General features: G+C 36.9%; 2 protein-coding genes across 4 annotated transcripts in view; one reads left to right on the top strand and one right to left on the bottom strand.

The window, feature by feature from the left end:
• Positions 1–1,701, top strand: part of LOC18598978 (probable galactinol--sucrose galactosyltransferase 2) — an 8,151-nt gene extending 6,450 nt beyond the window's left edge. For all 3 annotated transcript variants that reach the window (XM_007028729.2, XM_018121544.1, XM_018121543.1), the window contains exons 10-14: positions 126–193; positions 294–428; positions 511–728; positions 939–1,027; positions 1,120–1,701. In XM_007028729.2, the coding sequence (XP_007028791.2) occupies positions 126–193; positions 294–428; positions 511–728; positions 939–1,027; positions 1,120–1,482 (873 nt within the window). In that variant the 3' untranslated portion in view covers positions 1,483–1,701. The remainder of the gene's footprint in view (positions 1–125; positions 194–293; positions 429–510; positions 729–938; positions 1,028–1,119) is intronic.
• On the bottom strand, positions 1,873–11,625 carry LOC18598977 (pentatricopeptide repeat-containing protein At4g21065). Its single transcript, XM_018120982.1, has 4 exons — positions 11,542–11,625; positions 9,031–9,114; positions 3,310–4,227; positions 1,873–3,101 (listed from the first exon to the last, which is right to left on the bottom strand). Exons 1-4 carry the CDS (start codon positions 11,623–11,625, stop codon positions 2,274–2,276), a joined length of 1,914 nt encoding a protein of 637 aa, XP_017976471.1. The 3' UTR covers positions 1,873–2,273.

Genomic DNA, 13,166 nt, shown 5'->3' with positions numbered 1-13,166 from the left:
GGATTGTTAGGAATAGATTATGACCTCTCCAATTATTTCTTATGAAATTGCTTTTGATATTCATTAAAGAAAGGCTCCAAAAAAAGGTTACATGTGACCCTGATGATAAAATTAATGGTTTGCAGAGCTTACACCCAGCTGCAGAATACCATGCTGCTGCTCGTGCAATTGGTGGATGTGCTATCTATGTCAGGTATTCTTATGCTAAAGTTGATTCTTAATTTTCATATATACTTATCATAGTGATGACGTGCAATTTTCTAACATGAAATCTGTATTTGTGTTCTATGCAGTGATAAGCCTGGCAACCACAATTTTGAGCTCTTGAAGAAGCTGGTCCTTCCTGATGGATCAGTTCTCCGTGCCCAACTGCCTGGCAGGCCTACTCGTGACTCTCTATTTGCTGATCCAGCCAGAGATGGGATTAGGTGTGTGGCATTCTTTGTCCTTGCTATTGCACATCCTTTGTGTTTGGTGATGCAGCTTTAGTGACTGAGTTCTATTTTGCAGCTTGCTCAAGATATGGAATGTGAACAAATGTTCTGGTGTGGTGGGTGTTTTCAACTGCCAAGGTGCTGGTTGGTGCAAGATCACCAAGAAAACCCGCATTCATGATGCATCACCTGGCACCCTTACGGGGTCTGTTTGTGTCAACGATGTTGATTCAATCACTCAGGTTGCTGGTGCAGACTGGAATGGGGAGACTGTGGTTTATGCTCATAGATCAGGTAACTCGTCTGTAGCCCTCCCATGCCCTCAATGCCTCTTAAACGCATTTATCTAGAGATGTCCTGGCAGCCCTTGCGGTGTGTAAGGTGATGAGTGCCAGCTGGATCTAGGCCCTTGGATTAACTAAACACATGCATGTGTGTATGTATGATGTATTTAATCAAAGAATTTATACTTCAAAAATGCTAAAAACTGCTTTTGAATTTCAGGGGAGGTGGTACGGTTACCTAAAGGTGCTTCAGTGCCAGTAACGCTTAAGGTTCTTGAGTACGAATTATTCCACTTCTGTCCGGTCAAGGTTAGTTTCTTTTGGTTTCTTTTCTTGCTTTTAGGCAGCTTTGTTAATTTGACAATGGTGGTTTATTAAATGCCTTTTTCCGTATGTTGCAGGAAATTACCACGAACATTTCATTTGCACCAATAGGCCTGCTTGACATGTTCAACAGCAGTGCTGCTGTGGAGCAGTTTGAAGTACAAATGGTAGCGAACAGGGAGCCAGAACTCTTTGATGGTGAGGTCTCCTCGGAGGTGACAACTTCACTTAGCTGCAACCGGTCTCCAACTGCAACAATCAACCTCAAAGTTAGGGGTTGTGGAGAGTTTGGTGCTTACTCTTCTCAGCGTCCATTGAAGTGCACTGTGGGCAATGCTGAGACTGACTTCAACTATGACTTAGCTACTGGATTGGTGACACTGACTCTGCCAGTTGCACCGGAGGAGAAGTATAGATGGCCCATAGAAATTCAAGTCTGAGTAGTTTCAGGTTATTAGCATCGTATTAGTGTCATCTTTGTTATTTCTAGTGGTGATGATGGGTATTATACTGGGAAATGGGGAGCGAGCGAGAGAGGCCCTTACATATAATCGGCGTACTATGTTAATGCCACTTTCTACCTAATAAAAGTGCCCATTGTTCAAAAATATTTGTGTTCCTTGTCTATATTTCAATAGCTGAATTATTGGTTTCTGTTACCCAAATTGGTAAGGACCTGTTTAATCCGAAATGTACCCCTTGCAAAGTTGTAAACTGGAAGCTTCTCATTTTCATTTGAAAACCAAGTGAAAACTGCTTTTGCTACATACACTCGTACACATAGAAACATTCTTCTTTAACGAATAATCAAATTCAAGGGCAAAGAAACAAAAACCCAACTGCAGTAGATCCTGTTACATTCATATATGCAGACCAAAAACTGAAACAAAAAGATTTTACAGGTCAAACTGATTGGCTGTGTACTGATACAGACTATTTATAAATAGTTTGAAAAAAGATAAAAAAAGGACCTCGAAAGTTATGTTACGTGGATGATTTAGGAAATTTCAACATACTGACACTTGTGATGCTTGTACACAGAAATCACCTGATCCGATTCTTGATTATGCATATTGTTTTGCTGCTAGTTGTTATTTTTTCTTCCAAATAGTCACTGACGAAACAAGCTTAGAAATCCTCAGCATATATGTTGTTTAAGGTCAGGTTCCTAAGTTATCAATAATGGTAAGTGTATCGAAGCAAAGTAGTGGAGAATCGTTAAGGTTGGTAGTCACCAATAATCTATGCATGAGCAAGTTCCATTTACAAACTTGTGGAACCGAACTCGATCTCTTACAATAATTTCACGCTCATAAAGTTTACTGATAATCTTTGTGACTTCATGGCAATCGCTACAAATTCTTAGATTCTTTACTATTCTTATTGGCGCTGGTGCTGTGGTCTTCAAAAGTCCATATGCAATACCAAGCCTTTCACTATGCTCACACAGGTATGTTCCTTTCTCCTCATCAGCAACATTGTGCAGTACATCAGAAATATGTGGTTCGTGCCCAGAACCACTAACTCGCTCATAAATATCCTTCAGAACCTGCCTTATCTCCTTTTCCTCAGGATGGGACCAGTCTCCCATCACAAACTCATGCACAAAACCATCAATTTCAATTGAGGTACACCCTGGAACTCCCTTGATGCCCTTTTCCTTCATCATCTTTCTGACATGGCTCATCTTCTCCCACTGTGATACTGATGCATACAGATTTGACAGCAGAATATAATTCTCAGAATTCAATGGTTCTAATGCAAGAAGTTGTTCAGCCGCGATTTCACCTTTATGCAACATTTTGTTCTTCTGGCAACCAACAAGTAACGTTCGCCAAATTACTGCATTTGGAGAAAAAGGCATGGTTTGAACAAAATTGTAAGCCTCACCAACAAGGGAGGCTCGGCAGAGAAGATCAATCATACAACCATAATGCTCTATTGACGGTTCAATTCCTGATTCAATCATGCTTGACCAATATCTCCTACCCTCAGAAACTAGTCCACTATGGGCACAGGCAGCTAAAATGCCAACAAAGGTAACATGATTAGGTTTAACCTGGAAAAAGAAAGCAGAAAATGAGAATCACCAACTTCCTTTTTTAGCAGTCCAAACTACCTACTTACTAAACAATGATTTTATCCTGGCAAGCCAGCTTGATGAAAGCATGAGCATATATGCATATGATCATAACAGAATCTTCCAGAGTGCAATGCTATAAGAGTCTAAAAGTTAAGATGCATATCCTCTTCATCTATTTCAATACCTTTGATTCTTCCATCCTAGAAAACGCTTCCAAAGCCTCTTCTGCCAGGCCATGAACTGCCAATGCGACAATCATTGAGCTCCAAGCTTTCTGGTCTTTTACTGGCATTCTCTCAAAAAGTTCTTTTGCTTTTTCGATGCACCCACACTTTGCATACATGTTAACTAGTGCAGTACTAAGCATGATATCAATCTCAATCATCTGCTTCTCAATATAGGCATGAACCCACCTACCAATATCCAATGCCCCAGCTGCAGCACAAGCAGAAATCACGCTCACCATTGTAACCTCATCAGGAACAATACCCACCTTTTGCATTTCCCGAAACGCACCGAACGCCTCATTGACCGATCCCATCATAGCATACCCACTTATCATTGTACTCCAAGCTACCAAGTTTCTTTCGGGAATTTCACAGAACACTTTCTTTGCGAGGCCCATATTTTCACATTTTGCATAAAAATTCACTAACCCGGTTTGCACAAACGGGTTCGAACCAAACCCAGATCGAAAAACACGGGCGTGAACCTGCTGGCCTTCTTCGAAAGCCAAAAGATTGGAGCAAGCCTTTAGCACAAAAGCCAGGGTAAAAGTATTAGCTGAAGGGTACCCTTTTTTGACCAATTTTTTATATAAAAAAATGGGTTCTCTCGATTGGTTTCCGATGAGAGAATAACCCCGAATAAGGGAATTCCAAGAGAATATATTTGGGTTTGGGGTTTGAGAGAAAACTTTGCGAGCATGATTGATATCTCCATGGCGAGAAAGAGCACAAAAACCAACTATTTTCGAGAGAAGGAAGGAGACTGCTGAGATAGGCAGGAGGCGAGTGAGAAGACGCACGTGGATTTGACAGATAACGCGCGTACTGGGGCATTTTTCAATTAGAGAAGCGATTCTTTCTTCTTCTTCTTCCAGCTTTTCTTACTTTGTTCGGAGTTTTCTGTTTTTAGAGAATCCGCAAAAAGCTTCAACTGAAATTTGTAAGCCAACGGATAGTGACGATAAATGAGCCTAATACAGGCCTAGACCCTCTATGGGCTTTTTCAAGCCCATTTAAGGTCTACAGTAGAAGTAAAATAGCCCAACTTTTATTATACTTCGTTGAGTTTCAGAATCTATATATGCATGTGCATGCTTAGACTTCATTATTTAAGCTCTAGAACAACTTTGGCTCGCTGGTTAAATTTTGGTCATGCTTGATTTTATAAAAGAAACCAAAAAAAAAAAAAAAAAACAAACAAACAAAGAAACTAATGTATTATAAAAGTCATCAAATTTCAACAATGCAGTATCTTAACCATTTAGTATCGGTCAAAATTTCAAATTCATACACATGCTTGACTAATACTTAAAACTACATGCATGTCAAATCAAACATCAAATTAACTAAGAGGGTCCTATATGATTTTTCTTGGTTAGGGTTTTGTTAGAGCAAGTAGCTATTTAATCCAAGTTGCTTCTGAACACAAAGCATTGCCAGAAATCAATTATGCATTCAGAACTCAATTGGACAGATTTTGAACCCCTCAAGTTTCATTCCACTGGAGTAAGGTGTTGATTGCCAACTTTTGAAGGTATGTACTTGGTAATGATGAAGCTAAATAGGGTAGGAGCAATTATAGAGGCCCCTTGATATAATTAATTTCCATAACCAAATTGAAGAAAATGAAGTTAGTCAAGAACCCACTCAAGTGAATCTGCCAAGCCATATCAAGAAAAATTGGCATCTGTGTCACATAATGTCCCTAGCTTTATCATAAGCAAGACATTTTATCTAGTCATCTTGGTGCCATCTGCCATGCATTGCTTAAAGGCAACATCAAAGCTCTTGAAGGAAACAATAACTTAATATAAGAAGGGTCAATTCTAAAAATTCTTCTCAGGCATTTCAAATCATACATTTTTTTCCTTATGTGATAATGCCATAACTAAAACAAAAATTAGAAAAAAATAATTAAAAACAAGGATAATAAGTATTCGAGCATTTATTTTATTAATTGGTGTATGATCTCTCTCCAAAAGAGTAAGATTCGAATCTTTTTTTTCAAATATATATAAAAAGAAAGTTCAGTACATTCAAAGGGTCCAAAGACTATTGTAGAATTTGAAATTTGAGAATAAGATAGAAAGGTAGTAAGTGTATATTGTTTATATATGGGAAAGCTTTTTATGCAAATCTATCCAAAAATTGGTGCAAGAAAATGTATCCTGAGTTTAGGTGCAAATTAGGTGTTGTTGGCATGACCATCAAAGGAATTTAATGCCCATCAAATTGGTGCTTGAGAATGTACTTGAATGAATGTGTCCAGTAAGATGGAACTGTTAAGACTTTTGTTTATATCTGAATTAGTCAGGTCGCCAAGCAAATTAATGATAAGGCAGTTATGTAATTGAATTCCTTTGTACCATACCACCTTGTTCCACCGGAAAACTATTGGCCAAACAATGTTTTTCTTTATTATACAAGAAGGAGCATTACGGGAAATAGAACTTTATGATATTGGAATTAGGGGATTGCGACTGCGAGAGATCACATGTGTCGTCCAAGGATTGCTTTCCAAATGTTGGTAACTGAATTAGATCTATTAATTTATGGATTGCTTATTCTTTGTTCACTATCATTTGGTGGAAGACCATAACATCTTTTTACATAAATAATTTCTTAGGGCGTCCCTAAAGTCTTGCTTTCATCATGCACATTGACAAGCTGCCACAAGTTCCCCTAGGCCATAGCCATCTCCCTTACACCACCAACGTATGACCTCAACACCTTGTGATGCTAATAACATGCTTTCGGATGTACCAGAGAGGCACGCTTTTAGGATTACTTGGCAGAGGTTGGCCAATCCTCGGGTGACACGTTTCGTTCGCTGTTTGTACAAGCAAGCCGACATGCAACTTGACTGTTTGCTAGGGTTCGTTAATGGGTGGGCATTGGCAGTTGAAATTCCTCAGGATGCACGTAAAATATTTTGTGGTTTAATGACCAGATATGTATTTTGAGATTTTGTAGCTAGCCCTAGTGTCTAAAGGGACGGAGTACTGCTCAAGTTCCTAACACATATCACCCATACTATTTATATGCGATGTCATTATACTACAACATATATGTAAATTTTAGATGAATTTAAAATAATGGATAAATATTGTCTTATACGAGCTATCAAGATTCTTTTATTTTTTTCATTTAAAGAAAAAGAATTTAAATTTTTATACAAAATTATATATATTTATTATTGAATCAAATATTCAAATGTAATTATTAATATTCGAAATATAATTAAAATATATCAAAGTGTTTGAATATTTTAATGGCATTTTTTACAGACTCTTGATTACAGATATGCAAGGAGATGATTTTGGAATGCATGGCAGAGCCACGAATTACATATCTAATTTCAATATTTTTATTTTGTTACAAGGTTGAAACATGTTAAGTTTGTATAAAATGAAAATGTAGAGTTTCATTAACTAACCTTGGTTGCCCTTGTTCTTGCAAGGGAATTTCAAGATAACATATATAAATAATAGCTGCTGCTTCACATAAAATGTTTCATGCATGCTTGAATTTTTGTGAATATATCACCTTCTTAATTAATTTTATCTCATAATAATTAAGCTCTACTTGTCGTGTTTAGGATTTGAATTTGAATCTTCAAGTTGGAATTGAAAAATTCCTAACCTTGTGGAATATGATAAACATTTATGCCCTACGAAACCTAATAAGTTTCAACTTAATTTCCAATCATTATATAAGTATATTGCAAGGTATTTTCATATACTAGCTGGGGTAGGTGCTATTCTCTTTGGTATAATTTTCATGAAAATATACAATTATTCTTTTAATTTTCTGTAAATATGTGGGGCAATCACTCAGTTCAGAAATCCAAAATGCCCAATAAAAGTAAAAAAAGAAAGGATATCCAAAATGACAACACAGGTTCATGCATGAAGTCCAAAAAGGTGATTAAGGGATGGCGTACTCATAATACCCCTCTAGGTGTCTCACGACTCAGGTGCCTTAAACACTTGAGTTCATGCAGTGCATGCGTTTGCCCAGATTGAAAGGGATGATCATTTTAGGACAAGTTGGAAACTACAAAGTAAAAAGGATATCTACATGTCCATATGACAACATGTTTTGTGACAAGGGTGACTTACAAGACTATCTTGTACCCAAAATATTGTGAAATTAATTATGCCTTCACTTGTTCTTCTTTTTCCTTTTTTTTTCCTCTCTTTCTAGGCAAACCAACAAGAGGCTGGTTAATTTTTACTATCTCAATCATCATAATTTTCTTTCCAAGTAAAGCCAAAAGTGATTATATATAACAAATTCTTGAAACCTCAACATGCAGTTAGTTTTTTTTTTTTTTTTTATGCTAGAGTTTCCCATAGCCAACTAGCCTATAATTGTTTTATTAATAATAATAAAAAAGTAAATACAGCAGGGAGGGGGACCGAAACCCTACCTCTAGAATTATGTGAGCAATAAGGGATAGAATTCCTAATACAGGGATTACCTCCTTCGCTATAATTTCTAGTGCAAATGATAAGTAATTTACCTATGTACAGGGATCTACGAGAATTTTAGAAAAATTAACAATACAAGGAAATGAAAAATAAAAAAGAGGAGTACTACTCCTTTACATTTATTTAAAACGAACATAAGGTAAATTTAATCTATCTAGCTTGAGAATACCACATAGTTCGCCTCGTGCTTCAGTACATACACAAAGATCTTGATGACTGTAGCCTTGATTAGACAAAAAATTTGCTGCCTGATTACCTTCTCGATAAATACGCGAAATTCGATAAGAAATATTTTGCAAACATTTCCTTATAGATTCCAATAAATACCGTATGTCGTGGGACCCTTTTTGAGATTGTTGGATCATCTGAATCACCACCAATGCATCCATCTCTATCCATAAATTATTAATATTGCGCTCTTGGCACAATAGCAAGCCCTTAAGCAGAGCCTGTAGCTCTGCTTGCAAGGAATTAAAAGAACCAACGTTTTCCAAGAAACCAAAAATGAGCATAACTATGTGATCTCGAAGGACGCCTCCACTTGCAGTCTGCTGCCTATTTTTAGAACTACCATCTACATTCAACTTGTATTCACCTATAGATGGTTTGGTCCAATGCACAATTTGAGGAGGTAAAGAATTTTAGTAGAAAATTTTAAACCCCATAAAGCTGCTATGTGGTAATCCCCTTTCCATTGCCATCGTTTCAGGAGAGAACCTTCAAATAACTGTTTTAGCAATTTCATGATCCTTCATACAATTTTGTCGGGTGCATACCCAAGTGCCTATGCTTTATATCATTTCTTTCCAACCACAAAAACCAACATATAAATAATGGAAGTAAAACCCGAATATGACCCTATTTAGTATAATCAGCAGAATAATACAATGCCCACATAATTTGAGAGACATGTTGAGGATTTGAGATATGAATTTGAAATGAATTTGCAAAGATAGTCCAAACTTGTCTTGCCACCGGACTTTCCCATAGAACATGTATTAAAGATTTCTCAAAGTTGCAACATAAGCATTTAGAAGCCAAGTGAATACCTTTTTTCTGCATTCGAAGTTTCACTGGTAACCAGTTGTGTACTACTCTCCATAAGAAAAAAGAAATCGTTAATGGAATACTTTTATGCCAAATAAGTGGGCTTATAGTAGTATGAGGTTGTCGTTACCGAACTACCTCCCATGCACTCCTGGTAGAGAACTCCCCATTGGGTGTTAGAGTCCAATAAGCTACATCATCTTGCGAGCTATCAATAGGAATCTACAAAATGTCATCAACTAGGTCAATAGGCAACAATAATTTCAGTTTATCCACATCCCATACATCACCATTGTAGAAATGATGAACAAAAGACATATCATCTTGAAAGGAAGGGAACAAAGTTACCAAAGGTTGCTCTCCCATCCAACAATCATGCCAGAAAAAAGCTCTGCTCTACCTATCTTCCACCGAGTGTGCTGGATTGTAACTGTTCTACCATCAAGCATTTGTTTCCATACTTTAGAATCATGGAGTTTTAGTTGAACATAATGAGGTAAACGACGAATACAATATTTTGTTTTCAAAAATTGTGTCCATAGATTATTACAAGTTTGAAATCTCCACAATAGCTTCATTGTGAAGGCCCCAAACACATCTTTCAAATTTCGAAAATCAAGCCCCCCTTCCGAACTTGGGAGAGTGACTTTATTCCAAGCCGCCCAATGAATCTTCTTACATGTAGTAGAACCACTCCAAAGGAAGCTATTAAATAGCCTTTTTATCTTCTCAATCACAATTGTCGGGGGTTTAAGGACTTGTAATAAGTCAATTGGAAGTGAGGATAAAACACTTTTCAATAATGTGATGCGCCCTCCCCGGTGATAGAATCTTATTCTCCCATCTTGAAATACGATCTCTAATTTTAGTAATTAAAGAATAAAAAAGGATTACCTTTTTTTGTCCTTTATACAAAGGAGCTCCGAGATATGTAATAGGGAGTGTTTTGTGTAAAAAGCCCGTGGCTTGGGATATGATATGCCTTCTGAAAGTTTCATAACCATTAGATGTAATGAAGCAACTTTTCTGGTGATTGACCTGTTGTCCAAATACTTGCTCTTATTCCTGCAAGAATTTTAGAATTTTCTGCAAAGCTGAACGGCAACCATTAGTAAAAATAACTATATCATCAGCAAAAGCTAGGTGACTGATATTCATTGGGCAGCTAGATTTATGATACAAGGAAGTGTAATGACTGAATAAATGATTAATTCCCCTTGATAAGTATTTTGCCACCAAGATGAATAAGAAAGGAGAGATGGAATCCCTTTGTCGTAGCCCCTTTTCGAATTTGAAGTAGCCCACCACAGAACCATTGATGAGTAAAGAGAACCAACAATTGGAAATACATGTTTTTATCATGTTTATCCATTGTGCATTAAAACCAAAATGCTCCAACATTAAATAAAGGAAACCCAATTCAGTCGATCATATGCTTTTGCCATATCCAATTTTAGCACCACATGACCTCCTTTCATTTTAGAATCAAGTTTGCCCATGAGTTCGTGTGCTTGTAAGATATTGTCACTAACAAGCCGGCCACTAACAAATCTACTTTGATTTTTTGAAATTATGGATGGGAGAATTTTTGACAATTGGTTAGCCAAAAGTTTAGTTACTATCTTATTTAAGACAATACACAAACTAATGGGACGAAAATCACTCCATTGACAAGCGTTCGACTTTTTAGGCAATAGAACTAATGTTGTTGAAGTAATTCGATATGGAAGTGGGGCCCCATTGAAAAAATCCTGCACTGCCTCAAAAAGGTCATGTTTGATTATGTCCCAACAATGTTGATAAAAAAACGATGAAAAACCATCATGGCCAGCAACATTGTCTTTATCTATATTAAAAACCGTTTCCTTAACTTCCTTGAGTGATGGGGCTGCACATAAAAAATCATTGTAAGTGGTGGAGATAAGTCGCGAAATAATAAAGGAATCAAACCTGAAAACTTCACAATGTTCCACTTTCAATAAGTATTGGAAAAAATCAATGGCAGAATTTTGAATTAAATGGGGCTCTTCAAGGACAGTCCCATTTTGGTCTTGAATTCGGAAGATATGATTTTTCGCTTTCTTTTTCTGCATCCTCATGTGAAAAAATTTTGTGTTGCGTTATCCTTCTACCAACCATTTGACACCAGATTTTTGTTGCCAAAAAAGCTCTTCAATACTTAATTGGCAATTGAGTTTAGCATAAGCTCTATACATTAGATCTTTGTTAATTACTAAAGGAGCCTGTTGAAAGCTCAATTCCCTTTATTCTGCTTTTGTTTTCGCCAACCGAAATTTCTTAAAGATATCACAAAAAATCTACCTATTCCACCATTTCAAGTCTCGTTTAAGCCACTGTTGTTTGTGCCAAAATGCCAGTGTTCCTAAAGCCTGTAAAGGAGTCTGTCAACTTTTTTTTTTACAAAAGGAAGAAAGTCGTGGTGTTTTTTCCAAGCATGCAGGAAGTGGAACATAGAAGGACCCTTTTGATTTGTATTAGAGCATTTGATTAAAAGAGGACAATGGTCAGACCCATCCCGGTTGAAGTGTTGAACTCATGTAGAGGAAAAGCATTTAGCCCATTTTTGGTTATACACCACTCTGTCCAAATGTTGAAACATACGGTTGTTAGTCCAGGTATAGTTACTACCTTCAAAGCCCGCATCCAGAAGGCTGCAATCAAGTAAGGTGGAAGCAAAGGCTTCCATGGATCCATCATGGGGAGTTGCACCATGCAACCGTTCCTCACTACTGACAATGGAGTTAAAATCTCCACCCACCAACCATGGTGCCTACATATTAGCTGAGAAAGACCAGAGATTATTCCAAAGTTCCATTCGTTCGAGCTGGGTGCATTTAACATAAACAAAAAAGGCATACACAGGTTGGGGAAGCCAAAGAAATGACAGTTTCACATGTAAACATTGAACCTAGTCCATCACAACTTCACAAAAGATTTCATTAAAACATAAAAAAAACCAAATTTTATGAGAACAATTAGTGATCACCGTATCAAATCCCAGTCTCTTTTTAACATATTCCATTTTACTAGCATGCACCATAGGTTCTAATACTACTAGTAGTTTGATATTATGCATCATTTTTAATTTCTTCATCCTTCTTTGCACAACTTTACTAGCAATGCCTCGAACATTCCAAATTAAAGAATTTATCATGGATAAGTCTGAATGGAAAGGTTCAATGACATAGAATCATCGTCCTGGATACTGTTTTTTACCTCTAAATCATCATCATCATGCAAGGAATTTAGAGTTATTGGGGAATAAAGAGCACTGTATGATTTTCTCCTTCTGGAGACCAGTGGGTGGGGTTTCAAACTATTCCCTGATGTTGCATAGGAATGTATGGGAGATTGCATGTTGATGGCTAGTCCCTTATCTTGACCTGGTTCTGATCAATGGCGAGTCGAACATTTAGCACTACTTTCTTCCACATCCACTACTTCTTTAGTCGAAATCCTCAACCCATTCATTTCCATTCTTGGTTTCCTTTTGCCAATTTAGTTAGCCTGTTTAACCGCCGTATCATGGATCCACCAACACTGCCAACATTCATCGCAGAAACTACCTGCTTAGCGTTCTTCTTCAGCTTTTGTTTCCGAACCATGATATTCTGAGCATTTTCTAAGGCCCATTAAACGTAGTCATGGTCTCTAGTGAATTGCACACTATCAGTTGATGCACTCTCTGAGCCAGAGTTTACACATAACCTTCCATCTGTTGACAACTGAAATTTTTTTATTACAAACCCATTTTTTTCTTCTTGTCCCACGTTTGAAACAACCTTCACTGCAAACATATTATCCTCCAAAAATTCATGTGCACCCTGTATGTCACGACTCGGAACTCCCATCGAGCTTGTGATAATCGCCGCGAAGCCTCGACAAACATTCTTCACCCGAATGTCGATCGAAACCTCGCAAGGCTCTCGTATCAGCTTTCACACTTCCCGGTGAGCAATAGTTATCAAATAATCAAAATACGAAGGATTACCAATCATTTCCAAATCATAACATAACATTTTTTTTTTTGCTCACAGGGGCATTTTTGTCATTTTTGTCGAAAACCTCGAAACTTGCTAAAAATGTAGTAGGTAAGCCGAAAATATATATATTTAATGATTTAAAAAAAATTAAGTATCTAAAAAGTTCATTTGAAAGCAAATTGTTGACAATTAGTACTATTCAAAAATAATAAATAAAATATTCTATTTTCTCATAAAATAAATTTTTATAGAAATATTCGTAAATAATTT

This window comes from Theobroma cacao, chromosome 5, assembly GCF_000208745.1.
Source record: "Theobroma cacao cultivar B97-61/B2 chromosome 5, Criollo_cocoa_genome_V2, whole genome shotgun sequence".
Lineage (NCBI taxonomy): Eukaryota > Viridiplantae > Streptophyta > Magnoliopsida > Malvales > Malvaceae > Theobroma > Theobroma cacao.
This window is presented reverse-complemented; position numbering and strand designations above follow the sequence as displayed.